At 41.5% G+C, this 27,713-nt stretch overlaps 1 protein-coding gene across 3 annotated transcripts in view; it reads right to left on the reverse strand.

Moving 5' to 3' along the window:
* Positions 1-27,713, reverse strand: part of DNTT (DNA nucleotidylexotransferase) — a 297,641-nt gene that overhangs the window by 180,295 nt on the left and 89,633 nt on the right. For all 3 annotated transcript variants that reach the window (XM_081954006.1, XM_081954005.1, XM_081954004.1), the window contains one exon: positions 16,230-16,334. In XM_081954006.1, coding sequence (XP_081810132.1) covers positions 16,230-16,334 — 105 coding nt within the window. The remainder of the gene's footprint in view (positions 1-16,229; positions 16,335-27,713) is intronic.

Genomic DNA, 27,713 nt, shown 5'->3' on the forward strand with positions numbered 1-27,713 from the left:
TAAGTCAGGGATATTATTAAAATTGCACGATGAAAGTGAAGAAAAATATTCAGCGATCTGCAGATGAATGATTTAATTATGTGACTTGACCACAAAAATCATGATTATGCCGCTATTTGACAAAAAGCAATTTTCTGACTGACAATTCTCAAAGTTCTGATGGTTGAGCTCCCTCCATGGTCACATGATTAAACTTTTGACGTCCAGCCAGAAGGCCGCAATTACTGGTCATCTAGCCACATTTTATGACAATTTTGTTGAAAACAAAGCACTTGTTTTCAGCGAAATCACATCCATAATAAACCATTGTTTGCTTAACAACCATGCTGTTCACTTAACGACTACTGCAAAGAGGTCATAAAATTAGGGTCGATCACATTTTATCATCATTACGGCATACAACCATACTAGGCAAGCTCCATTAGGCTGTATATCAAGGACTACCTGCAAACCAATCTGGGGATGAAGGCATCCTTGTTCCCAACCTCCTCAAATATCTTCCCAGGGAATTCGGTCCTTTTAGTAGGACCGAATAAGGTGATCAAACATGCTTAGCAGATCTATAGCCTCCATTCCTGCCCAGATGCACGGATGTTTTAGCTGCCATTTTGGCCAGTAGATACATCCTCTTTGCCTGAGCAAGAAGAGCTGGTATTGCTGCAGACACAAGGAACACCAGCTCTCAGTTGGCAGAGGAGTCTTAGTGTGAGAAATTCTCAGGCATGTGGCATGCTGAGAAACACAACAGACCCTGCACGAGCACACACCTGGACAAGCAGGCATTGGGCTTACCTGTATCCTGAACATGAGACATTTATAAAAGGGAGAAGCAGAGTTGGTACGGCTGGTGTGAGACTGTGGCTACAGGCCTAATGCGCGCATTAGTTTTAGCCAGCTCTTCATTGGGATGGATCCAAAATCCATACACCCTTGTTAGTATTTTAAACTTTTTATCATTAAAAAGTTCTTGCGCTCACTGACAAAACGATGTCAGAAAAAAGGAATGTTTCAAAGAAATACTCAGTCATCAAGACTTCGCTTAAATAATGATATATTTTAAAAGAAATAAACATCAGAAAATGATTTCATAGTGTTAACTCTTGAATCCGTTATGAACAAACAATTCAAATAATATAAGTAGAGAACAATGGATAAGAATTTGCCTTCTGTATGAATGACAATTCTAGGCAATTATTTAAAAATGTTTTCTAGATGCCGTTTCTTTCTTTATGTGAAATTTCTGCCTTATTATTAATCACAAACACAACATATCCATGTGTTTGTGTGTGGGTACATGTGTGTGTGTATACATACATACATACACATATACACATACACATACATACATATATACATACATATCTCGTTCCAATTCCCTGCTCAAGCAGGAGATTCTGTACCCATAATGGCGAACCACGGGTGCCACAAAGGGGACGCGGAGCCATATTTGATGGCATGGCAGCCGTCAGCTGATTTTCCACCCTTCTGGAGAGCCAGGGGAGGCGGTTTCCACCATCTCCAGGCTTCAGGAAAACCTCCGGAGGCTGGAGAGGATGAAAAATGGCCCCAACGGGCCAACCAGAAGTTCATCCCCAAACTTCCAGTTGGGCCGTTGGGACCGTTTTATGCCCTCCCCAGGTTTCAGGAAACCCCCTAGAAGCTGGGGAAGGGTTGAGTGAGAATGTGCGGGGGGTCGTGCATGCACCTGCACAAGTGGGCAGGGACAATTCAGTGGGCACGTGTGTGCGCGCAATAGTGCCTGCGCAAGCACAATTTTGGCACGCTGTAAGAAAAAGATTCGCCATCACTATACCATTTCAGACAGCTATCCAATCTCTTCTTTAAAAACCTCCAATGATGGAGGACCCACAATTTCGGAAGGCAAGGCATTCCACTGATTAATTATTCTAACTATCAGGAAATTTCTCCTTATTTCTAGGTTGCTTCTCTCCTCCATTAGTTTCCATCCGTTGCTTCCTGGCCTGCCTTCTGCTACTTTGGAGAATAGTTTGACTCCCTCTTCTTTGTGGCAGCCCCTGAGGTATTGGACCACTGCTATCATCTCACCCCTAATCCTTCTTTTCATTAAACCTGACCCAGTTCCTTTATATGTTTTAGCCTCCAGTCCCCTAATCATCTTTGTTGCTCTTCTCTGCACTCTTTCAAGAGCAGTGATGTCAAACTCAAATCGTCATTCACTAAACCGGGCATGGGTGTGGCCACTGTGCAATGCATCTGGGCCATGGGCCGCGAGTTTGACACCCCTGTTCTAGAGTCTCAACATCTTTTTATATTATGATAACCAGAATTTTACGGGTTATTAGCTGAAGAACCATCTCAATCCAAGCCATTTCAAGCTTGGCCCCTCCTAGCCCTGCACCGCAGTAAGATGAGGGACTGCTCCAATTCCATCCACCCACCAATCGTTGCCCTTTGGCTATCCTGCATCCTGCCTTATGGGGCAACAAACAGTCCCAGAATCTCACAGTTCTGTGGCAGTTTACCATTCCCCAGAAAACTATAGTTGTCCAATCCAGTCCCAGTCACCACAGCATTCCAGTACCCAAGCAAGCTTCCACCTCAGTTGACCTTCGCTCCCTTGCTCCTGCTGTTGACAAGGTGTTCCCAGCCTGGCTGTGGACTGTGCTGGGAATGACTTGGTGGTGGTGGGGAAGGGGGGGGGGGAATGAAGTAGGCCAGGGGTGAAATTCAGCAGGTTCTGACAAGTTCTGGAGAACTGCTGGTGGAAATTTTGAGTAGTTCGGAGCACTGGCGAATACCACCTCTGGCTGGCCAGGGAATGGAGATTTTGCTGTATCCTTCCCCTGGAGTAGGGAGGGAACGGAGATTTTGCAGTATCCTTCCCCTGGAGTGGGGAGGGAATGGAGATTTTGCAGTATCCTTCCCCTGGAGTGGGGAGGGAATGGAGATTTTGCAGTATCCTTCCCCTGGAGTGGGGAGGGAATGGGGATTTTGCAGTATCCTTCCCCTGGAGTGGGGAGGGAATGGGGATTTTGCAGTATCCTTCCCCTGGAGTGGGGAGGGAATGGAGATTTTGCAGTATCCTTCCCCTGGAGTGGGGAGGGAATGGAGATTTTGCTGTATCCTTCCCATGGAGTGGGGAGGGAATGGAGATTTTGCTGTATCCTTCCCATGGAGTGGAGAGGGAATGTGGATTTTGCAGTATCCTTCTCCTGGAGTGGGGAGGGAATGGAGATTTTGCAGTAACCTTCCCCTGCCACACCTACCGAGCCATGCCCACAAAATTGGTAGTGAAAAAATTTAATTTCACCACTGAAGTAGGCCCTGAACCTCAACATACAAAACACTCCTTTGCCAAGGCCTGTGGGCATAGTTTTATTTTTTTATTTTTCTTAGCATGAAGACAGTGCCAGCCCCACCTAGTCTCAGCACCAAGATGCCTCTCAAGATGAAGCCCAAGGAAAGCAATAAAACAAGCCAGCTTCCCACCAGCAAAACAATTCCGGCCAAATAATACTCTTTCCCCAAATATTGTCCCACCAGAAACAGCTGCTTTTAGAGTGTGTGAAGCATCTAAGAAACGGACCACTGTCAGTTTGCTGTTCAGTAGCATTTCTCACAATCCACAGGCTTCAGGCCAAGCATAATGGGATTCTTTTCCGAAAGTATCGCAATTGTGCACACTTAGGACATTGGAGTAGCTCCAGCATTCACAGATCTGAATACAGGTGCAAATGAAAGTGCCTGGTTTACGAAATACTTATCTAAAAGGGCTTGCCTGCTATTAAAAGATGAGTTCAAACGGTGTCTGAAAAACGTATGTTGATTATAATTCAGGCTGAAAATTAAATGGACGTTTTCTCCCCTGGAAGTAAATACTGAAAACTCTGAGCCATTATCTGAGACTGGCTGCCAGGTTAACAAAGCACCTGTTGTCTTGTTTTGTTGTCGGTATGGAAAATGCCACATTTAATTGCCTTTATAAAACAGCTCCTCTTCTACGCAAGAGTTCAAAAAAAGCATTGTGAAATCTCAGAGGCCCCCTCGAAGTTGAAAGAGGTGTGTGTGTGGGGGGGAAATATCCTGTATTTATCAAAGATTTCACAACCAGCACAGGGTGAAGCTGTAACATCAAAAGCTAAAAATAAAAATAGAAGGGGAAAAAGATCATCAAGTTACAAAAGGAAGAAAAGGCAATGTATCTGTATCTTAAAAGTAAGTGGTTCTAACAAGATGCTATCACTGACACATAATTCAGGATGCTTTTGGACCTAATTTGCCGCTTGCATGGCACTCAGCCAGAGACAATGCAGCATTTAATGGTTGAATGCCCACAGCTTGTATAAGTAAATTACACAGATGCCTCATTGAAGCTCCATATTTGCACAGAAAATAATATTTGGGGACATATTTTTCTAAGCATATGAATTGCAGTCACAGTGCAAGCATCAGATAAAAACATCAGGATTTAAGATTATAAAACTGTGGGTATATTGAATATCTTTTGGGGTAAGTACAAGTCCCCATTTTCCTTTACTACATGTCATTGGTAGTCACAAGGCAATTTGCTGGTCATTTGAGGCCACCTACTCAGCCAATCTTGCTTGTTTTATAACAATTTAGATTTCCGTTAAAGAAATGTGGAAGTTGTCCATTATCTTCAAAAGCTCTTCTAGGCCCTCCAGAGACCTCTAGTCCACAAAATTCCTGGAGAGTGAAAATGAGCTTATAGCTCAGAACATCTTTCTCCAATCTGCTGTGCTCCAGATGTGTTGAATACCCAGCACATTGTTGTCATGTTATTTTGAGTATTTGGGGAACTGCAGTCCCAATACATCTGGACAACGTTCAGTTAAGGAAAACCAATATAGCTAAAACTTGTTTTTCGGGTGCTGGTATGCATGTAAAATGAATGTACGTTCATCAAGGCAGCCCACTCTGCTCTTCGACCTATTTATGCTTGGGAAAAGTCTCAGGATGCCCATGCTCCTTTCTGTGGTTGCTGTCCCAGCGGTGCTTTTTGAAAAGGCAACTGGGTTTTCTTTTTCCTTCAAGGCGTTTCGCTTCTCATCCAAGAAGCTTCTTCAGTTCTGACTGAACGGTGGAGGATGAAAGGATTTATATTCCTTGCAGTCATCTGGTCATACCGTGTTTTTTGGATTATAAGACACTCCAGACTATAAGACGCACCTAACTTTTGGGGAGGAAAACAAGGGGAAAAAATCTGCCTCTGCCTCCCAGCAATTTGCCTCCTTGCAGCAAACAGCCTGGTCAGCTTCAGCACAGCCTGATTAAGCGTGAGCATCTGATTGGCAGTTGGATTGGCCTTTCCGGAATACCATCAATCAGCTGTTCCAGGTTGTGGGGATCGCCGCTGCCCATCGGTGGCGGCGGCGGCCATCGGCATCACCACCTATTGCTAGTTTAACACATCCTGAAGAATGCATGACCCCTTCCTTCCATTTCAGGCGTCAAAACATCTAGCAACTGTATTTGTGTCAGTACTGGAAATGGCAGAGAATTCTGAAATGTATCTGGAGACAGATGTTTAGTTTAAGGATGCAGAATTTAACAGAACTGCTAAGGAAATCAGGAAATTTGTCTTAGCTCATTTATCCATTAGCAATTTACAGTAACTCAGGCTTTAGCCCAAGAGTCTTTTGAGACTGCAGTGGTTTATAAGTCTCATTCATTTATTTTATTTTATTGATCAAATTTAAAGACCACCCACCTCACTTTCAGAGTGACTAAATTCATAGATAATCACCATTGTACCAACATAAAAAGAGCCGTGGTGGAGCAATGGTTAAAATACAGCATTGCAGGCTACTTCTGCTATCTGCGAACTGCCAGCAATTCAGCAGTTCGATTCTCACCAGGCTCACGGTTGACTCAGCCTTCCATCCTTCCTAGGTCAAAAAAAATGAAGACCCAGATTGTTGGGGGCAAGAGGCTGACTTTGTAAACTGCTTAGAGGGGGCTGTAAAGCATTGTGAAGCAGTATATAAATGTAAGTGCTATTGCTATAACAGTAATAAGAACAGTTCTACAATGCTTCAATATAAGTGAAGCCCTTCAACCAGTAGTGGAAAAATGGCCTTAAGCTAAGGTGACCAACCGTCCTCCTTTAGGGAGGACAGTCCTTCTTTTGTAAGTTCTGTCCTCCCTCGAAAAGTGTCCTCCTACATGTCCTCCTTTTTGATATTTGAAGGCTAATCTGTTGCGCGTTATGTGACGTATTTTATTAAACAGTTTTTAATGGTGTTTTTTTTTACTTCATCGCAAGTATATTGAACAGATATTGAATCTTGTGTTGAATTTTTATCTAAAGAAATGCTAGACATTAAAATAGACGACAATTGTCTCTTTGAAGAAATTAGAAGACTGAATGTAAATTCTGAAAAATTAATACAATGGGAAAATCAACATGTTGAAATTGATAAAAGATGGGTGGATATTTTCAGCCATTTCAAAAATGAACATATTCCATGTGAACATTTATTTATACTTGTTCAATTTACGTTGTGCTGCCCTGGAACTAATGCAGCAGTTGAAAGAGTTTTTTTCAATTGCCAATGATTTTTTGACAAGTGAGAAATTGAGATTGAATGTTGATACTCTAGCTGCAGCACTTGCCGTAAAATTCAATATGAAGGATATTTCTTGTTCAGATATTTCCAATATATTGTTAGAAGATGATACATTGACAAAAAATATTAATTCAATGGAAAAGTACTCATTTAAATAATAATTAACAGGCATGTAAGCATAATTACAATATAAAATGTTGCAAATGTTTTTATTATGCATATATCATATTTTAGTGTATTATTGTTGCAATGAATAAAATATTTATTTTATTTACAATATATTTTTTCCAATTTATTTGTCCTCCTTTTCATTGTAAAAAAATTGGTCACCTTACTTAAGCTGATAAGTTTCATTTTACTTCATTTATTTATTTATTTATTTATTTATTTATTTATTTATTTAATTACACTTATAAGCCGCTCCCTCTCCTCGAAGGGACTCGGGGCGGCGTACAATAAATACATATCATATGTTACACAGGAGGAGGTGTAAAAACTCACAACAACAATTTTAAAATAACACAATAATTACAATAATTAATAATAATTAATGGAGTTAAAAACAGTGTCGAGGGGCGGCGCCTAGGAGTAGAGCCTTCTCTGTGGCGGGCCCAGCCCTGTGGAATGACCTCCCCCCGGATATTAGGAATACCTCTGACCTCCGCTCCTTCCGTATTAAGCTTAAGACCCACCTATTCCAAGCAGCTGGCCTGGCTCAACTTTGATTTAACCATATCGCTCCTGACGGGTTTTTAACTGGGTATTTTAATTACATTTAATTTCTAGGGGTTTTAAATACAGTATTTTAATTGTTTTTATCAATCGATCTCCTCCTTATGTATGTATGTATGTTTTAGTGTACCTTTGTTATATGTTTGTTTTGTTTACATATTTATTTCGAATGTTTCGTTGTACGCCGCCCCGAGTCCTTCGGGAGAGGGTGCGGCTAAGAAATAAATATATTATTATTATTATTATTAAAATACCCTAAAATTTATGATTGCCAGGGGGATTAGAGGATAGAGCTATGGTTGCGCCAGGCCGGCTAGTTGGAACAGGTGGGTCTTGAGTTTCTTGCAGAAGGAGCGGAGATCAGTAGTAATCCTAATGTCAGGGGGGAGGTCATTCCAGAGGGCTGGGCCCATCACAGAGAAGGCCCTGCTCCTGGGCGCCGCCCTCTGGCACTGCTTCGTGGACGGCACCCGGAGGAGTCCCTCTCTGTGAGAGCGAATTGGTCGCAGGGATGTATGGGGCAGGATGCGATCCCGCAAGTAACTAGGTCCTGTGCCATGGAGCGCTTTAAAGATGGTAATCAACACCTTGAAACATTAAGCTTTCCCAATCTAATATAGTCATATAATTAGGTAAAGGTAAAGGTTCCCCTCGCACATATGTTCTAGTCATTCCTGACTCTAGTGGGTGGTACTCACCTCTGTTTCAAAGCCGAAGAGCTAGCACTGTCCGAAGACATCTCCATGGCCATGTGGCCGGCATGACTAAATGCCAAAGGCGCATGGAATGCTGTTACCTTCCCACCAAAGGTGGTTCCTATTTTTCTACTTGTATTTCGAACGGCTAGGTTGACAGAAGCTGGGGCAAGTAACGGGAGCTCAGGGATTCGAACCACTGAACTGCCAACCTTTCTGATCGACAAGCTCAGCATCTTAGCCACTGAGCCACCGTGTCCTTAGTCATATAATTACATTTCTATAATAAAAACACTTCAATTTAAGTTAAGTTTAAGGAAATACAGGGAGTCCTTGACTTATGACCACAATTGAGCCCAACACATCTGCTACTAAGGGAGACAGTTAAGTGAGTTTGCCCCATTTTGTGATATCAGTGACCTCAGGCCACAGTTGTTAAGTGAATCACTACAGTTCTTAAATTAGTAACACAGTTGTTAAGTGAATCTTGCTTGCCCGTTGATTTTGCTTGTCAGAGAATCGCAAAATGTGATCCAGGGACACTGCAACTGTCATAAATATGAGCCAGTTGCCAAGCATCTGAATTTTGACTCATAATTGAGAAAAAAACGGTCATAAGTCACATTTTTCAGTGCCATTGTAACTGTGGAGCGTCACTAAATGAACCGTTGTAAATGAAGGACTACTGTATATCCAATTTCCACACATCAGTCAAAAACATAGGGAATTGCAATGCAAAAACACCATCTTATATCCACAGCACATAAACTAGGAAGACTTTGAAAGTTGTTACAACTTTAAAAAGTCAGGATCCATGTAACCACTTCACTTTGAGTTTTCTGGTTAACAATTATGTCTGACAAACTTCCAACAGACTAAGCATGTCCAGTCATTGAAAGTGCAAAAAATTACCTTTTTGAACTTATACAAACTATAGGGCTACCTCCACGTTTCATTGGCTATGGCAGGGGTCAGCAAACTGTGGCTCTGGAGCCGCATGTGGCTCTTTCCTTCCTCTGCTGCAGCTCCGTCACCAGTTGGCGCCACAATTTTGAGAGGAGCTTCCGGTGGTGGGGGAAAGAGAAGCACAGTGCGCCAGGAGAAGACTCTATGGCAAGGGGAGGGTTTTTCAGTTGTCTCCACAATTGATAGGGCTTTCGGTTATGACAGGTAGAGGAAACAGTATGCCGCACTAGGAGGAGACTCTATGGTGGGGGAACTGAACTTCCAGTCAGCTCCAGAATTGAACAGGGGGCTTCCGGTTAGGACCTTTGTGGCTCCCGGTGTTTTCTTTTCTGTGGGAAATGGGTCCAAATGGCTCTTTGAGTGTTTAAGTTTGCCGACCTCTGGGCTATGGGAACTATGCAAACAGAAACTCAATAATAAGTGACACTACATATTTACCAGTCCTAGGATTCACACAAATCTATGTTACTATTCTAACATATCTTACACACAACACTAGTAACTGTCTAACGTCAAAACAAAACAAAAAGTTTCTTCCTCGATTAAGTGATATAATAAGTGCATGGATCATTTCCATCCATGCTTAAAATCACTACTGTTCATAAATCCAGTTGCAAATAATGTTCTTAATTCTTTTTTCTAGAATTCAAGTTTTACGTTCCCTATTCCAAAAGGACAACAGTACACCTTGCCATCTCTCTTTATTTTCATTATCTTCTTAACTAATTATTGAACAAAACACAGTCTGAAACAGATTGAGGGTGTCTAGAGTTATTTACCTTCATACAGTAGTAAATCCTGCAAATTCTCGGCTATAAATATTAATTGAAAAATGAAGGGAAAGACATAGCTGTTAACAGTATTGATGCAAATGAGAGAGAACAATATATTCTGGAACAGATTTCAGATGTGTCATGTAGCAGCACACATAAACTTTATAGCGATGTTCCTGTTTTGGGATGTCAATTCAGCTATGCAAAGTAACACAGAAGTTTCAAACAACCCAAACAAAGCAATATATCTTAATGTTAAAATATATCTGAAATAATTATGGGCAGGGAGGAGAGTCAAACAGTGATCGTGATGTACAATAAATTTCATAAGTGAAGAAAACAACCTAGTAGCGTGAACAATTTCTGAATTATTAGTGATGCGGTGGATCGAAATTGAGCAGCTAGCAGAACCTGCTTGCAGTCTGACATTCAACACAGCCAATCTGTTCCTCATTTCAGTGGAATGATTAGCATTCTTTTCATCGTGAAAATATACATATATTCATATTTAATACACAGAGAGAGCAACAGCAACGATACTTTGAAAGCCCATCTCCCAGCTTGTGAAACTGATTTCACAGTTGCTCCAAGAGGCCTCGGTACCCTTTGCAACAATTCTAAATTGGTAGGTCAAACCAAGCACCAAAAAATAGATCAAAGAAATGGTCAACGCTGCACAGCCTTGTCTTACAGCAGTGATAGGCAAGGCACATCTGTACCCAACATCTACAAAATATTAAGAAGTTCTAATGTTCCTATGCAAGTTTAATGCAACAGGTTAGAGCAGAGTTGGCATTTTATGGCTCCCGGTGCACAGTATTATTCTTTTTTTTTCAATTTACATAGGTGCATACCTGCACACCTATGCATCTTTACAGCCCTATAGGTTCAGCCCTCCAAAACAGTCCCAGTTTTTTGCGTGGCTCCTTGGAAAAATCAACTGCCTCCCCTGCACTAGAGATTGGGAGATTGGGAGTTCTACTCCTGCCTTAGGCATGAAACCACCTGATGACTTTGGGCCAGTCATTTTCTCTCGGCCCTAGGAAAGAGGCAATGGCAAACCATTCCTGAAATGTTGCCAAGGAAAATGCAGGACCTAGTCCAACAGTCACCAATCCAAACCAATGTCATCAGATAGCTATATGATCTTTTTTTTGTCCCAGGGCTTAATAGACATTTGAGTGCAGGAATAAGAAAGCACACTTCAAAATAAGAGAGTGGAAAAAAAATGATGGGAGATGCTGTTACATTGAACTTCATCATTAAGATGCAACTTGGGGCAAAGATCTAGCAGTTATTCTAAAAGCTCTCAAGTATAAACATGTTGTATGTTTTACATTAAATTTCGAAATGATTTTCCTTAAAGAAATGCATAAATTGTTCATTATCTACAAAAGCTCTCTAGAGGTACAGAATTCCTGGAGGTGAAAATGAGATTATAACTCAGAACATCCTCCTCCAAACTCCTATAGTACAGATGTGTTGGGACTTCAACTCCCAAAATACCCAGCATATAGTATTTGAGTATTTCAGGAACTGTAGTCCCAATATGTGGACAGCATCTAATTAGTGAAGGTTTAATTTATCAGTGGCCTTGGCTTATAACTATAGAATCCATTTTCCCAAACCTTCTTGGATCTTAAATAAGAAGTAAGGATTTGCCTATGGGAAATCTTAATTGTTAAATGGGTTGATGGCGTTATTTTTTTTTTACTGCATGACCAAACCCGGCATCTCCAAAATGCTATTTAAAAAGTGGGTCTTAAAATTATAGTCCCACTCACTTAAAAGTCATCACACTACTACCAGCCTTGTGGTCCTTGAGCAGGACATGGAGTGAAGCAGTGGTGGGTTTCCGTTGGTTTTTTTTTACTACCGGTTCACTTGTGTGGGTGGGTGCGCACTTGCATGCATGCGCAGAAGCATCCGGGCAGGTGGGTGGAGCCTCCCCTGCTGCCACTACCTGTCAAACCGGGAGCAACCCACCTCTTGAATGAAGGTGTTCCCTGCTTTGAGGTTTCTTTTAGTTCCAATACAGATGAGAATTCCATGCTGATTTTGCACTGGAAAAAAAAAGTTTCTAAAATAATGAAGTTGAGCAAACACCTGCCAGGAATTTAGTGGTTAAAGCATCAACTAGAATCTGGGAGACTGTGAGTTCTAGTTCCACCTTAGTCACAAAGCCAGCAAAACCAGTCACTCTCCCTCAGCCCCAGGAAGCAGGTAATGACAACCTACTTTTGAAATCTTTGCAAGACAACTACAGAAGTTGTCCAGGCAATTACCAGAAGTTAATCCTGATTTAAAGACCAAAAAAGGGGGATAAGGATAGGTGGGCCAGAATGTGTAAAATAATTGCACTGACTTATGTTAGATATTCAACTTTTTGGATGAGGGAAGGGAGGGGGAAAGACCGGCTATCAGGCAAAACAAAAAGTTCTGGGAACCAAGGTCATCCCAACAGGTGGCAAGAGAAGGAGGAGAGGAGTGACCATCATTGGACAATGTGACTGGTGACATCTGGGGAGGGAAATATTTGCTCTTTTAATTAGGGGGGAAACCATGGGAATTTTTAGAGTTGGTTTTCACTAGCTATGATGTATCTAATAAACATGCTCTTTGAGGAATCTACCTGCTGCGGAATTCTGCTTTTGGCGGATACATTACTTGGAATGCTGACACTGAGACTTTTTAGAGCATCATTCTGGGTTCCATGACCAGAATGGAAGAGAAAGGAGCTTAAGAATGGGACAATTGGTAATATTCCAAAGCAATGCCCTTAGCCTCTCTGATAGGGATGCATTTGGGAATTTCTAATGGATTTTTTTTTTTGTCTGCATAGCCTCCAGCCAGATCTGATTTATTTTCAGACCTGGTCTTTCTTTTGCTGACTTCTTTTTATATACCATTCCATTCTTGGAAAGTTATCCTGTTGATGTAAATCCTGGTTACGTAATTCCTTTCCAACATTCCATTGGGTTAGAAAGAATTATTCCCCAAGGAATGATAGGCCTGAATTTAAATCAGAAGAACAGAAGAACTGAGTTGAAAGGGACCTAGGAGGGGTCTTCTAGTCCAACCCACTGCTCAAGCAGGAGACCCTACACCATTTCAGTCAAACGGCTGTCCAATCTCTTCCTAAAAGAAAACTTCTTAAAAGTTTTCTTTCAATGGGCATGAGATGCTTCTCACTAGGGCGTCTTCTGGATGCTTTGCTCTTAGTGATACTATTTAGATCAGGGGTGTCAAACTCATTGCCCGTGGGCCAGATGCCATCATGCGCTGGCCAAGCCTCTGCCATTTTAGCAAAGAAGGAAAAAGTCACGATACGACATGTGCTGACAACCCTGATTTAGGTAATCAAAAAATAAAATACTTATTTCACTGACTAACTTAATAATGTTTATTCTAAAAACTTTTTATTACATCATTACTTTTCTTCCCCCCAAATTTTTGGTTGAAATAATAGCAATTTACTTCCAGTTTCAGAGTTCCAAGTCAGAATGAATCCTGCAGGGTGAAGAACTCTAATTGATTACAGCAGATTGTTAATGACTGTGCTCTGAAACAACCCATGTGATTGATTCCATGTTTGCCAAGCTCAGAACTCAATCACTCTTCACTCTTCAAATCATTTGATTGTAAATGCCACTACCAATATTGGAAAAAAAAGACAGCTTGAAGATCTCAGCTGGGTGCACACTGAAACTATCAGAGGTATGGGAACCCCCTCCCGCACAGAGAAGAATGAAATATTTGGAGAAATATTTTAAAAAGGCAGAATATTATATTTTCCTAAAGGAGAAATGGAGAAGCATGTTTTTAGAGGCAGAAAGCAGCCGGCAAGTCTTTCTTAATAGCTCCCAGCAGATCAGTGGTGGGTTGCAGGCAGTACACCCAAGTACAGGCATACAGGTGCCTGCCGGAGGCACCGGGTACCATTCCAGTACGGTGCTCCAGAGGGCCCACCTGCCCCCCCGCCTTACCTGTATTTGAGCTCTTTGGCGCTTCCGCGCAAGCACATGGAGAGTACGGTGCCTGCGCGACGTTCCGCTGAGCAGCTGGAGCATCGCGGAGACGTCGCGGAACATCGCAGGAGGTAAGGAGGTATGCGCGGACTGCGTGCATGAGCATGCCTGCTGTGCACGTTCATGTGGTGGATGTCGGGCCCCGTTGCACCATACCGGTTGCAAAGGGATCCGGAATCCACCACTGCAGCAGATATTTTGTGCCCATTAAGAAACGTTGGTCCAGCATATTCACAAACCAAAAGAACTTCCTCTCCAATGATGGGATTAAAATTTACATTCTCCTTCCACCCAAAATTCTAAGAACAGGACGTGACCCTTTAGGACATAATAGGATTAACCCATCACCGTTTAACAAAAAAAACACACAAACCCCTTCATTGCACAATCCCCCAGAAGAGTTCAAACTTGAAAGTCAGAGGAACCTATAAAGATCCATCCACTCATTCAACCATTTGGTCAGCTGCTCTAGCACTGCATGCCTCTGCTGGTTCTACTTCATCAATAAACTTTCTTTCCAGTCAGCCTCCAGGTTGTTTCCAGCATCTTTCTCCCAACTTGGAATGGAACCAGATGGATTTTTCTTCCAACAGAGGCCACCACCTATCTGGGAAGTTAGCACCAACCCCTCTCCGAGAGAAATGAAATATCCTGGGAAATATTGAAAAGGTAGAATATTATATTTCTCTGGATCAGAAATGGAGAAACATGTTTTTAGGCAGGAAACAGACTCACTCTTAATAGCCCCCACTTTTGTTAATGGGCCATTTAAAAAAAAACCTGGGCCAGTCTATTCTATATAACAAAGACCCCTCCCCTTCAGCTCCAGGGTGATGGGATTAAGGCACGATAGTAATAATCCTTTACCCAACTCACCACATGGCATCTGAGAACTCAACCAAACTTGAGACTCAAAACACAGCCTAGAGAGTTACCCCTGCATGGCCCCATGGGAGTCTGACAACCAATCAGAATACATTTCTTACACAGGAACAGGAAACAGAGAGGTGGGCCCGAACAGAGTATAAAAAACCCTGCAAGCGCCTTCTTCACTCTCTCTCTTCTTCTTCACCCAACATCTGGAACCATGTGATCACCTTTTTCCCCAGGACCACAAGCCATGTGGTCCTGTCCACCATTAAACCATCTTTCCAGAAGGACATTTCTTCCAACATTACTATTGGAGAAGAATTTTGACAAAAAAGATTCATTTATCAAGCCTTCAGGTGGGTAGTAATCTCTCCCTTGCTAGGGTGTTTCCAAGCAGATCCTGGAGAGCAACCTGACTATTAGTTTCCTGCATGAAGCTGAAATTGAAATAGATGTCTTACAAAACCCTCTCCACTTTTATGATTGACCACATGACCATCAGTTTGCCAATTGCTTATTTATTGCTGGGCTTATATGTTGTCCCATCAATAGCAACTCTGAGCAATTGGTATATTCTAGAAATCATGTCCCATTGCTCTTCAGATCCCAAGAGAGATAAATTTATCTCAGAGATTCCTGCAGCCAATTGCTATGAAGATTTATCTAGGAGAGAAACAGGGCTGTTAGAGTTGGCTTTCTTCTGCACGCATATAAAGAGAGAGTAAAACACAGTGAAGGAGAGAAAACAGGGTGTGATTCACACCCTCTGGTGTAGCTTATGATGGTGGGACTGTGTGTGTGAACCGAACTAAGTAACCATGTGGAAAAGGGCTAATAGCACGCATATTTCCTTCACACTTCCTCCTTGCAGGATGCTGATTAGCTCAGAATGGATCTGTCTCTACATTTTCTTCACTCAGACACAATTCCCAGCCATTTGACAAGTAGCTCCAATAACTCTGGGTGGATGAGATCAAAGGAACTGTCATTCATTCTCAAGTATCTTTGGCCAATTGTTACCTGCCAATTTATTGGAACAACTATTCTCAGAAAATGTGTTCAAGGTAATAAACTCCAGAAATGATTAGGTTGCAGCTCACATACAAGTCTCTCCATGCATATCAAAGGACTCCAGTGCAGAAAATTCCATTCTACTGATGGAGATTCAAGTTCTATGATATCACCAACAATGTGTAACAATGGGGAAAAGCTCCTTGTCGCACAGGGTTGAATTGTGCATGGGACCCTAGCGCCTATACGGAGCTTTATGATCAAAGAGTTTGTAAATGTGTCAGATTTAATCCAAAATTATCCAAACGTCGTATGAATATTTGTTTAAAAATAAATAAAATTGTAATTTACAGGAATTCTTTCCAAATTTGGGGGTGGAGGGGGGGAGAACTGGAACAGTTATTTCTGATGAATATATAATCCACAGATTTATGACTCACAATTTGTATATGAAAATATTAGCAAAATTCCTTTAACCTTGGCAGTAAAACTATATATGTATGCATGTATGCATGTATGTATGTGTGTGTGTGTGTGTGTGTGTGTTGTGTGTGTGTGTGTGTGTGTGTGTGTGTGTATTACCGTCAACTTTTGGTTGTAATTCTTTAAAGTTGTCCTTCTCTGGCAGGCATACGGGGAAATGCGAATTCCGCCAATATCTGGAGAAGCAGAATGATCTTCATCTACCTAAATAGATGGTGGGAAAGGATACCATTTGTCAATCCAACAAGTCAGAGAACAAAGGTTTCAAACCATTTCAAATGAGTACCCTGATCTGCCATAAGTATATTTTCTGCACAATCGCCTCCAACCATATTCACATTAAAGTGGATACAGATAAAGCTGTAAGATAAAGTGAGTAAAAACGTGTGTGCGTAATGGGTGGGTTTAGGCCGACGTATAGACCCAACCAGTTAAAAAATAAATATGTGGCCTTAAAGTGAAGCACAAACATTTTAAACATACGTATTCATGTTTTTATTCAGAGCAACTTTTACAAAGATAAATGTAATCAGAAAAACCATTATTACTAAAGCTACTAAAGGGTGATCAGATTCAAATAAACCTACCTCTCCTTTCTACAAAGTTTTTTTTCCCCCAAAGGCTACTGTTGTAAATATTTTCATTCTGGTGCAAATTCACACCTTTTTATGTCACTAATCTAGTCCTAGTCTAGTCTAGTCCAGTAAAAAGCTGTTGTGCTTATGTTAAGGTGACCAACTTTTTTACAATGAAACGGAGGACAAAACACATTCTATTGTCCAAGTTATGTGGGCTTTCGAGATGCAGGATTTTTGGCCTTTGACTGTATAGAACTTGTACATTCAGCTAAATGGGGGTTGTTGTTTTCTTGGTCTGATCTAGTAACTGTCTTTTTTTTTTAAGGAATGTTGTCATGCAGGTGTTAAGTCGGCAACAAGAAGAATGATATAGAGTTTTCTTTTGGGGTTAAGCCAGGGGTGTCCAAACTTGGGAACTTTAAGACTTGTGGATTTCAACTCCCAGAATTCCCCAGCCAGCATAACTGGCTGGGTAATTCTGGGAGTTGAAGTCCACAAGTCTTAAAGTTCCCAAGTTTGGACACCCCTGGCTTAAGCAATCAGGGCTATGCTAGATCTGCTTGTTTTATTATTCCCCTTTTTTCCTTTTCTTGTAAATTTTTTGGAGCCTTGAACTTTTACCAATTGTCTAGTCCTGTGATAGCGAACCTATGGCATGCCATAGGAGCTATATCTGCCAGCAATCAAGGCATCAGCTCCAATGTGCATGCAAGGGCCGGCTAGCTAATTTTCGGCCTTCCAGAGGGCTGGGGGAGGCTGTTTTTGCCCTCCTTCAGGAAAGCCTCTGGAGCCTAGGGAGGGCAAAAACAGCCTTCCCGGGCCCCACAGAGGAAATACCAAGTTCAGCTTGGAGGCTAGCAGTGCAACGCACATAGGAGGAGTGTGTGTGCGTGTGGGTGTTGTGTGCACATGTGCATGAGGGGGGGCACTTTGCATTATGGGTGCGGCACACAGATGTGCTATCGTGTGCCCGCCCTCACATTTTTGTCACTCAACAACAAAAAGGTTAGCCATCACTGGCCTAGTCTCTGCCTTGAAATACAATAATATTTCCTCAATTTAGGCAGAATTGTTTTCAGGAAAGTAAAAGTGTTAACATAGGAAAATACAATACAATACAATGGTAGAGTTGGAAGGGACCTTGGAGGTCTTCTAGTCCAACCCCCTGCCTAGGCAGGAAACCCCATACCGTTCCAGACAAATGGCTATCCAACATCTTCTTAAAGACTTCCAGTGTTGGGGCATTCACAACTTCTGGAGGCAAGCTGTTCCACTGATTAATTGTTCTAACTCTCAGGAAGTTTCTCCTCAGTTCTGAGTTGCTTCTCTCCTTGATTAGTTTCCACCCATTGCTTCTTTTTCTACCCTCAGGTGCCTTGGAGAATAGTTTGACTCCCTCTTCTTTGTGGCAACCCCTGAGATATTGAAATCTGATGCAACAGAAACTTTGTACTTCTGACTTAAAGTTACAAATACATTATCCTATACATCTGTACTGTAGGAGTAGCACCCATTTAATTCTACACCAACAGAATGATTAGCAGAACTCTCCAAAGAACTTTTTCTTTTCAAGATTTTTATCTTTTACAAACATATCAATGTGTTAACAGTGTGGCACCTGAGTGTCATATATTTTAATACAAACAAAATAGTATTAATCATATTCGTTTCATTTAACAAGCTTATATAAACCTTGTAATAATGCACGTATTTTTATTAAATTATAATCTTTCATTATTTAATCATTCGATATTTTAATGTGTCATTTCTATGCTAAATCACCCAATTCTAATTGATTTGATTGTTAATCAAATGTATTACTTTTAACAAGCTTATATAATTCTAATCATAGTATAAACATTTGTGCTAAATTGAAATCTTCCATTATTTGCTTGTTCAATTTACAATCCTTCATTATTTAATTATTCACTATTTCAATATGTTATTTTTATGTCAATCACCATATTCTGTATGTCATACATTTTAATACCAATAAAATCATATTTGTTACGCTTAGCAAGTATACACCTATTCAGTGGGGGATAAGGCTCACTGGTGCCCTATGTCAGGCCTGTAATTATATTCTTTTTAGGATCTTTGGCCTGCCACACTTTTTAATAATTCTCTATGCTGTTTCATTAGTGTAGTAGTTGGGAGGGGGGAATAGAAAGGAGTAGGATTGTGGAATGTATGTTGACATTCTTTTATAGAAGCCAAGGTCATCTTTTGTCTCCGCATCTCGACACCTGGCTGGAAGAAAATGGGTGTACATGCCAGCGTGGAAGATGATGATTGGAACATGTGATGGATTTGTGGGTGTGGGGAGAGATCATGAACTTTCAACTGGGTGAACTTACAGGATGTAAATCCAGAGTTGGAATTTCCATAGCCGTGCTAACATGCCTGCGGAATAAATTGCACCTTTAAGGATGTTTTGCCTTGGACAATGATTTATTTCTGCATGGTATTTAGAACCCTAACACCCTAAGCATTGATAAATCTTGGTCCTCCCCTCCTTTGTACATACTGTACAAATCTTCATTGGGTTTTTTTTCTTTCTCAACTTTGTGATGTCCTCTTGGGCCCGGTGCCCTAAGCACGGGCTTAGTCTGCTTAATGGTTAATACACCACTGCACCTATTCATATTAAATTATAATCTTTCATTATTTATGTAATCAATAGCTCAATATGTATATAACAAATGAACTTTGTATAACCAAAACGCAGAGCAGAATTCCCATAAAAATTGTAATGAAATGAAACCAGGTAGAAGATAGCCTGCTATGAATATGTTTAAAGACAGTTGCGATGCTTTGCTACCCAAATGAACTTAGTGGAGGCTACTTTGCCACCTCTAGAAATAAGGAAGAGTTGAAACAAAGGTTAATTGGTTTTTAAGGGTTTTCAAATTAATTCTGCTGTAATTTAATTGGAGCTACATGAAATAGACATTGCTTATGTTAGGATCAGCTAATTTTAGATGAGGGTCAGTGACAAATATTGGACTCTAGTAGAGTGACAAGACTTGCCCACTGCAGGATACCCAGAGAGGTCACTCTTACCTGGGAGGTGAGGGGAAACTGCTATGATTTGATGCTGTAATTAGGCAGAATAAGGCAAATTTAGGCTATCGGCGTAGAAGAGCAAATTGTGTGTTTAAAAAAGTATTTGCATTCCCCACAATCCCGCTCCAATTATTTTTTAGCTTAAAATGATCATATAATTGATCTAAAACAAGGAAATGTTCAGGTAATCAAACAATTACAAAATTAGGGACATTCAAACGTCAGTTGAGACAATAATTATTCCGTTAATTCATTCAATATGCTTATCGGATATCTTAGAGATTAAGAGAAAAGGGCTGTTGTGAGGATGTAGAATAATGAAACATATTGCCTACACAAAATCAGTACCGATAATTTATAACAGCCTGAAAGCAAATCAAATTAAAATGGCTCACCCCACCCAATGAGATAATCAAATTAAAACAAATTCCATTCAGCATCTCAGTGGCACCCATAAAAGGAAGCAATAAAGAAAAAAAAACATCAGTTGAGCTCTTCTAAGAGACTACAATTAATCAGTGGAACAGCTTGCCTCCAGAAGTTGTGAATGCCCCAACACTGGAAGTCTTTAAGAAGATGTTGGATAGCCATTTGTCTGAAACAGTATAGGGGTTCCTGCCTAGGCAGGGGGTTGGACTAGAAGACCTCCAAGGTCCCTTCCAACTCTGCTATTGTATTGTATTGTATTGTACTCTTGAGGGTGAGATCTGATACTCTCCTACATTACCTACCATAGCAGTCAAACTCTTTTTAGAACATTAAGTAATAAACTGTGTCATGGAGACATACCCACAGAGAGCATGAAGAAACTATCAAGATCATTAATAAAATATACAGAAAAAGAGTTGTTTTAACTCACCTTTTGAACATGATCAATCAGGTGCTTAGCTGGACTCCATAGGACAGTGATGGCTAACCTTTTTGTTGAGGTGTGCCAAAAGTGGGGGGAGCAGGGGGGTTATGCATGTGTGTGCCCACACCCATAATGCAATGCCCTTCCCTCCTGTGCATGCACGGACAGATCCTCCCCCCCCCCCCCCAACAAGGCTCCTGAAGCCTGGGGAGGGTGAAAAATGGCTGAACATCGAGGCCAAAAATCAGCTGGCCAGCAGATTGCATGCTGGAGCTGACAGGGCAATGCCCCACATAAACTCAGAAATCGTTCCGCGTGCCACCTGTGGCACCTGTGCCATAGGTTTTCCATCAGAGCTGTTGGAAGAAATGTCCTTCTGGGCTCGCCCCCAAGTGGGGAAAAAGACACTGGAGGCATGGAGGCTGCTTAGAAAGATGGTTTAATGTTTTAATGGAGGACAGGACCGCATGGCTGGAGGTCCTGGGGAAAAAGATGATCACATGCTTCCAGGTGTTGGGTGAAGAAGAAGAAAGGGGAAGAAAGGGTCGAAGAAGGGCTTGCAGGGTTTTTATAATCTGTTCGGCCCCACCTATCTGTTTCCTGTTCCTGTGTAAGAAATGTATTCTGATTGGTTGTCAGACTCACATGGGCCCATGCAAGGGCAACCCTCTAGGCTGAGTTTTGAATCCAGGTTTGGTTGAATTCAGACGCCATGTGGTCAGTTGAGTAAAGGCTTATATTATCATGCCTTCATTCCCATCCCCCTGGAGCTGAAGGGGAGAACTCTTTTATTGTGTAAAGGGACTGGCTCAGGCTTTAATGGCTCATGGACAAAAGGTGGGGGCAGGAAGCTGCAGGGAGAATTACCTTGTCTTTTTGAAACATGTTTCTTTTCACATCCAGAGAAATATTCTGCCTTTTCAATATTTCCTAGGATATTTCATTTTTCTGGGAGAGGGCTGAGTGGTAACTTCCTACACAGCCATAGGACTATAAATTCTAGAACCTGGGACCTGCTGAGATGAACCAATTCTATAGGCCAGTAGTTCCCAACCCCAATTACTGGGCTGTGTCCCGTTCAGAACCGGGCTGTGGAATCGGGAGGCAAGCACATGTGCAGCTCCACCTGTGCGAGCAGCTCCATTTGCTACATTTGCTGTACATATTTGCACATCGTTCTCATGGAACCTTCATTGTATTAATCATACAACAATTATACCCCATGGCAGCCAGTATAGTGAAGCGATTAAGGCATCAAACTTGAAACTGGGAGTCTTTGAGATCTAATTCCACCTGAGGCACAAACCTAGTTAGATAATATTGGGTCAGTCACACTCCGTCGGCTGTAGGAAGCAGGCAAGGGCAAATCACTTCTGAAAAAACTTGCCAAGAAAACTTCAGGGACATGTCCTGGAAGCTGCCAGAAATCAACACTGACTCTTTCAGGCATTAAAAAAAATACAGCCTTTTTGTAGTACCACCTATCCTCATATTTTTCTCTCACTCCACAAGATCCAGTAGAGTTCAAGTTCCTTCTATGAAACAATGTCCTCTAATGGGACCCAGAAGAGAAGCTTTTTCTGTTGGGTTAGTGACTCTTTGGTACAGCATCCCCTATTATATTTCAAATAATTTGTTTTCCTCTTATGACCTCCGTAAGATGCTCTTTACTACCTGCTTATTGTAACTAAGAAAGCCACATCAACAATGCTGAATGGTGCAGTGAAATTTAATCCTAATCAGTGATTATAAGGAGACACATCTACTACAGCATGGAAGTAGATGCGTTTTCCAAAGATTACGAAAGAGCAGGAGAAGTTAATTGATTTGATGATTCTAGCAGGAGAGGGATTCTTAACTCCCAACTGTCACACCATCAAGGAAACACCAAACCTCCCTTATTTATATGTTTGAGATGTATAAGATGTATAAGGAGCTTATTTATATATTTACAGACATCATAACTTTTATATTTTCGTTTGTGGTGTGCTGGAATAAGAAATCAGGTTCAATCAAGTTGTATATTTACTTACATGATGTTATGAGTTTCACATAACATGTTATGCGATTTAAGTTTATAGGAAAACATAAAAGGTCCCCCATACATGCGTGCTAAGCGTTTCTGGCTCTAGGGGCAGTGCTCATCTCTGCTTCTAAAGATGAAGAGTCAGTGCTGTCCGAAGACGACTCCGTGTTCATGTGGCCGGCAGGATCTTCCCACCAAAGTGGTCCCTGTTGTGGCTTAGCAGGATCCGGTTGAGCTGCTGATGGACTCGGATAGTGAGGAACCATATGAATCTGCCCTGGACAATGTGGAGGACCCTGTGCAGGGTTCAGACTCAGAGCAGGGACCAGAGAGGCTGGTTGGCCACCACAAGGCGCCTGAGGCAGGGAGCAGTGGGGAGGATCCAAGGCAGTTTTTCCCTGATGCTAGATTGAGAAGGGCTGAGAAACGGAAGCAGCAACTCCGTAGGCAGACTCACAGAAGATGATTAAGCACAGGTGTTGTGGATTGGCCCCTCCCGAGAGAAATTATAGGTGAGGCATTGGGAGGGGACATTTGCAGGAAACAACCGTTCGAATTAGTAGTTAAGAAAATCTATGTATTCTAGCCGTGTCTGCTCATTTGGACTATCTGCGTTGCTCTATTGAACGTGAGTTGTCTCTGCCCTCAGCCAAAGGATTTGTTATCTCAGTAATTAAACAGTGGCAAACAGCCAAGCCTGTGTTCTGGTTTATCCACAGGCATGGAGAGGGAGGTCAGAACAGGTCCCTATTTTTCTACTTGCATTTTTTACATGCTTTTGAACTGCTAGGTTGGCAGAAGCTCAGAGAAGTAACGGGAGCTCACTCCATTACGCGGCGCTAGGGATTCAAACCACTGAACTGCCAACCTTATGATTGAAAACCTCAGCTTTGTTTATAGATGTCCTCTATGCCTCTCCTGCCACATCCTTAAGAATGGATTTTTTTTATTATTATTGACCAATCTGTGCCAGTAAGTGACTACAGTAGTTAGAGTTTAGGCAGCACTCAAGAATATGTTCTGCCATACAGCTTTATCTCTTCCTGCTATAAATGCAGGGTCAGCTAGTAAGAATAAGTACAATCTTGGCCCATTTTATATATCAAAGTGGTTGGGTTGTAGCTGTAGCAATATAATGTTTTCATACTATGCATGATATATACTGTGTTTGTGTTTCTTCCATTTCCTTATCAGTTACAAAGCAAATCTTTATTTATTTGGAACCTTCTGCAGTCTGGGAAGATGCTCAAACCATCTTTGATTGATTATCTGTGTGAGATCTGTGTAACCTTGGTGTTTTGCTCTTGGCCTTTCTAGGTGTGAGAGACCAGGAAGTCACTTAACCTGCTAGCTTTGGACCAAATAAAATGGCCATTTGGACCTTCTCTATTTGCTTGTTTCTCGATAAGTGATTTTTACCAAGACACAGTTTTAAGCACTTCAAATTTCAGAGGCTTATCTTGTCTCCCACCTAGATTACTTTATCAATCCTTTGGTGGAAAACGTATTATGGATTGAGAGCCAAGGCATCAAACAGGTGTTTCCTTCAAGCGGCTCTTCTGTAAAAGAGTGGAAACAGTGTTTGTAGAAATCACCTATAAAAATATGAAATTATTTGTTATAATTCGCATTTGGCCCCGATGTCTTTGATATTTTTAGGAGACATAATTGTGGCATCCACTTAGCTACCGTATTTTTCATACTAAAAATCTGGGTGGAAATGTTTGTGCATCCTATAGAGCGAATATTGTGGTGGAGGGATGGGGGTTGGTGCGGCGGTAGCATTTGCCACTGCCTGTCACCACGGTTGGTGTTTGCCGCCAACGGAGAATGCTGGAGTCTTTGCTCCAGCCAGGCAGCTGATCAGCAGCTGTTCTAGGCGGTGGGGATCACCATCAATCGCCAATTGCTGCCGTTCACTGCTGCTGCCAATGCCGCCAAATGGTGTCAGCAGCAAACAGCGGCGATAGGTGGCAATAGGCGGCAATGGGCGATGATAGGCGGTGATAGGCAGTAATAGGCAAGCAGTGTCAATATGTGGCAACCGGCATTAGAAAACGATGGCAGCAGCAATAGGCAGTGGCAGTGGTCCCCGCCGCCTAGAACAGCTGATCGTCAGTATTCCGGAAGGCCAATCCAACTGCCAATCAGCTGCTTGGGAGTGAAGGCTCCAGTGTTCTCCAGCAGCAACAGCAGCAGCTCAACCAGTGGTGGGTGCAATGAAGCAGAGCCCTGAAGTGCTGGGGCTGCGATAACGTGCTGAAGCTGACCAGGCGGTTTGCTGCAAGGACACTAGCTAGATGGATGCTAGGAGACAGAGGCAGATATTTTTTCTTGTTTTTCTTCTCTAAAGCTAATGTGCTTCTTATGGTCCGGAGCGTCTTATAGTGCAAAAAATATTATACTTTACAAGGTGTTTACTTTAGAATTCACCATTAAAGTATAATTCACTGTTTAAATTATGATCAAGCCTGAAATAATTTTGTTGCAACTTATTGAATCTCATTTAACTGAGTTGCCAGGACAGATTCAGATGTACACACAGTATTTTTTTTTCAAAAATACATTGCGAAATTTACAAGAAAATTGAGTGAAATATGTGTGGGTGGGCGCGCACACACACATATGCACACGCACACACACACAGAGACACACATGCTTCTCTGTGTACTCACTCTTCCTTTTCTACTTAAAGATGTCAGTAAAGAATCTATCCGGAACGACTGTGTTTTTCAAACCAGACTGTTCTATATAATTTCGAGCTTGTGAAACACATTTTTTAAAGAAAGGAAACAGCATCCTTCTGCTAAACTCTGTGTTTTTCCCACAGGGATACCACTTATCCTCCACACAGTCTATTCTTGGATTTCTGGAGCCCAGTTTAAATGTCCCCATGTTACTGTGTCCGCTTAATATTTTGGCAGCCTTGTTGGTTGAGGGAGGGGAGGGGTGCATGCATTTACCTAATTTGGGGAGCCTTATACAACACACAGCACAGAAATCGTTTAATATCAGACATAGGCTATGTTGACATTGGACTACAAAAGTGGTCATCTCCTTCTGGGGTAAATCCTCAATTTTTCAGGTAAAAGCCCTTTGTTATTCTAAGATAGCTCCAAGTAGGGTCAAGATCTTGAAGCATTAACACCAGTCTATAGATAATCTTGAATTCCCTTGAAATTTGCCTTGATGTAACAGGTTCTTAGATACCTATGCTTATTCAATCAGGAATGTTGATATTTTTTTTCCTTGAAAAGATTAATGTTTTGCAACAAGGAGGATAAACATTTTTTATTTTATTTTATTTTGCTTGGAAGGATTGAAACAGAGATCTGGGGAAATCTCATTGTCAGAAGTGCTGCAATTATATCAGAAGGATGAACTAGAATGGGCTTTTTAAAAAGCAAGGATCCCCCTTGGTTTAAATAACTCATATTCAGCCATTCCTTTATAAATCAATAGATCTCATCAGTTATAGCATGTCAATAATGCTATATATCTATTTCATTTAAAGGCGATATACAAATCTTAAGTTAATTACAATGAATTCTTCAGAAAGTCTTTTCAAACTCTGGATGGTTTCGATGTTGAAGTTAATAAATCTGCTGGGAGCATTTGATAGCATTAAATTTCCTTTTAAATCCATTTTAGCAAGTCAGTGAAAATTGACTGGAAAGATAATCCATAAATGCTGTTATATATGACACGAGATCAATTGTAACTTTTGTAGATTGTATTGGGGTAATTGAGCAAATTTTACATGCTACTGTAGGAAGTTAGCACCCACCCCTCTCCTAGAAAAATGAAATATTTTTGGAAATATTAAAAGGGGCAGAATATTTCCCTTAAAAGGGAGGTAGAAACTCATGCACACACCCTTTATCAATGGGCCATTAAGACCTGAGCCAGTCTATTCTACATAACAAAGATCTACCTGCTTCAGGCAGAGCCATAGTAGGAATTGGCCAAAGCCCTTTCATTACATCATCACACAGCAAGAGTCAACCAAGCCTGGGACTCAGGACAGCCTACCGAGTTGCCCCTGTTTGGCCCCATGGAAGTCTGACAACCAATCAGAATACAAATTCAAATTCAAAAGCCCAGAGAGAGTATAAAACTCAGGCACTCTCAGCATCTCTGCCCTTTTTCTTGTCTTCACCCAACATCTTCAAGGCATGTGATGCTGTCCACCATTAAAACCATCTTTCCAAACAGCCTCCATGTTTCCAGTGTCTTTCTCCCCACTTGGAACTGAACCCAGAAGGACATTTCTTCCAACACAACTATCTTTGGCGTCATTCCTTTTTGTGAAAATGGTTTTACGAGAAATTGGAAAAATCCAGCCTAAAGCATATATATAAGGATGAAACATGAGAAATTAATTCAATTTTCCAATTTATGGTAAATTGAAACACATTCACTATAGTATTTCTTAAAAGAACAATATTGTAAAGGGAAAGGAGATGGAAGAAAAACTCAAGCTATTACCTGCAGGTAACTTCACTCTTCAAAATCTATATTTTAATGACATCAGACAAGTATATATAGCCTTCGTATGGCCAAGGGCTCTACTTGACATGAGCACAAGCTAGGGAAGCACACTTCAAAGGTGAGGGCAGAGAAAGGAGGTGTGAGGTGCTCTCACATTCAACTTTCTAACTTAAGAGGCAGTTTGGGAAAAGATTTGGGAATTATTCTCTAAACACTCAGAGAAGTACATAGCCCTAGAGCAGGGGTGTCAAACTTGATTTCATTGAGGGCCGTATCAGGGTTGTGTTAGACCTCGGGGAGGCTGGGGGGGGCGTTACCAGGGTGGGTGTGGCTAGTTCGATGTCACTCGTGTCAGGGGCGCCTGTGGTGGCCCAAGTGTTCTGCCAACAAAAATGGGCAGCTCCAAGTTCCGTTTTTGGCTGTGATGACCTCCTTCAACCCTCTGTCGGTGAAAATAGAGCTCACAATGACTTCTCATGTTTTCGTTGACAGAGGCACTGAGGGCCAGTCCTTCGCTGTTTCCAGGGCAGCCCCATGGGCCAGATCTAAGCACCCCGTGGACTGGATCA

Source organism: Natrix helvetica (genome assembly GCF_964273705.1).
Source record: "Natrix helvetica genome assembly, chromosome: 5".
In the NCBI taxonomy this organism is placed as follows: Eukaryota; Metazoa; Chordata; class Lepidosauria; order Squamata; family Natricidae; genus Natrix; species Natrix helvetica.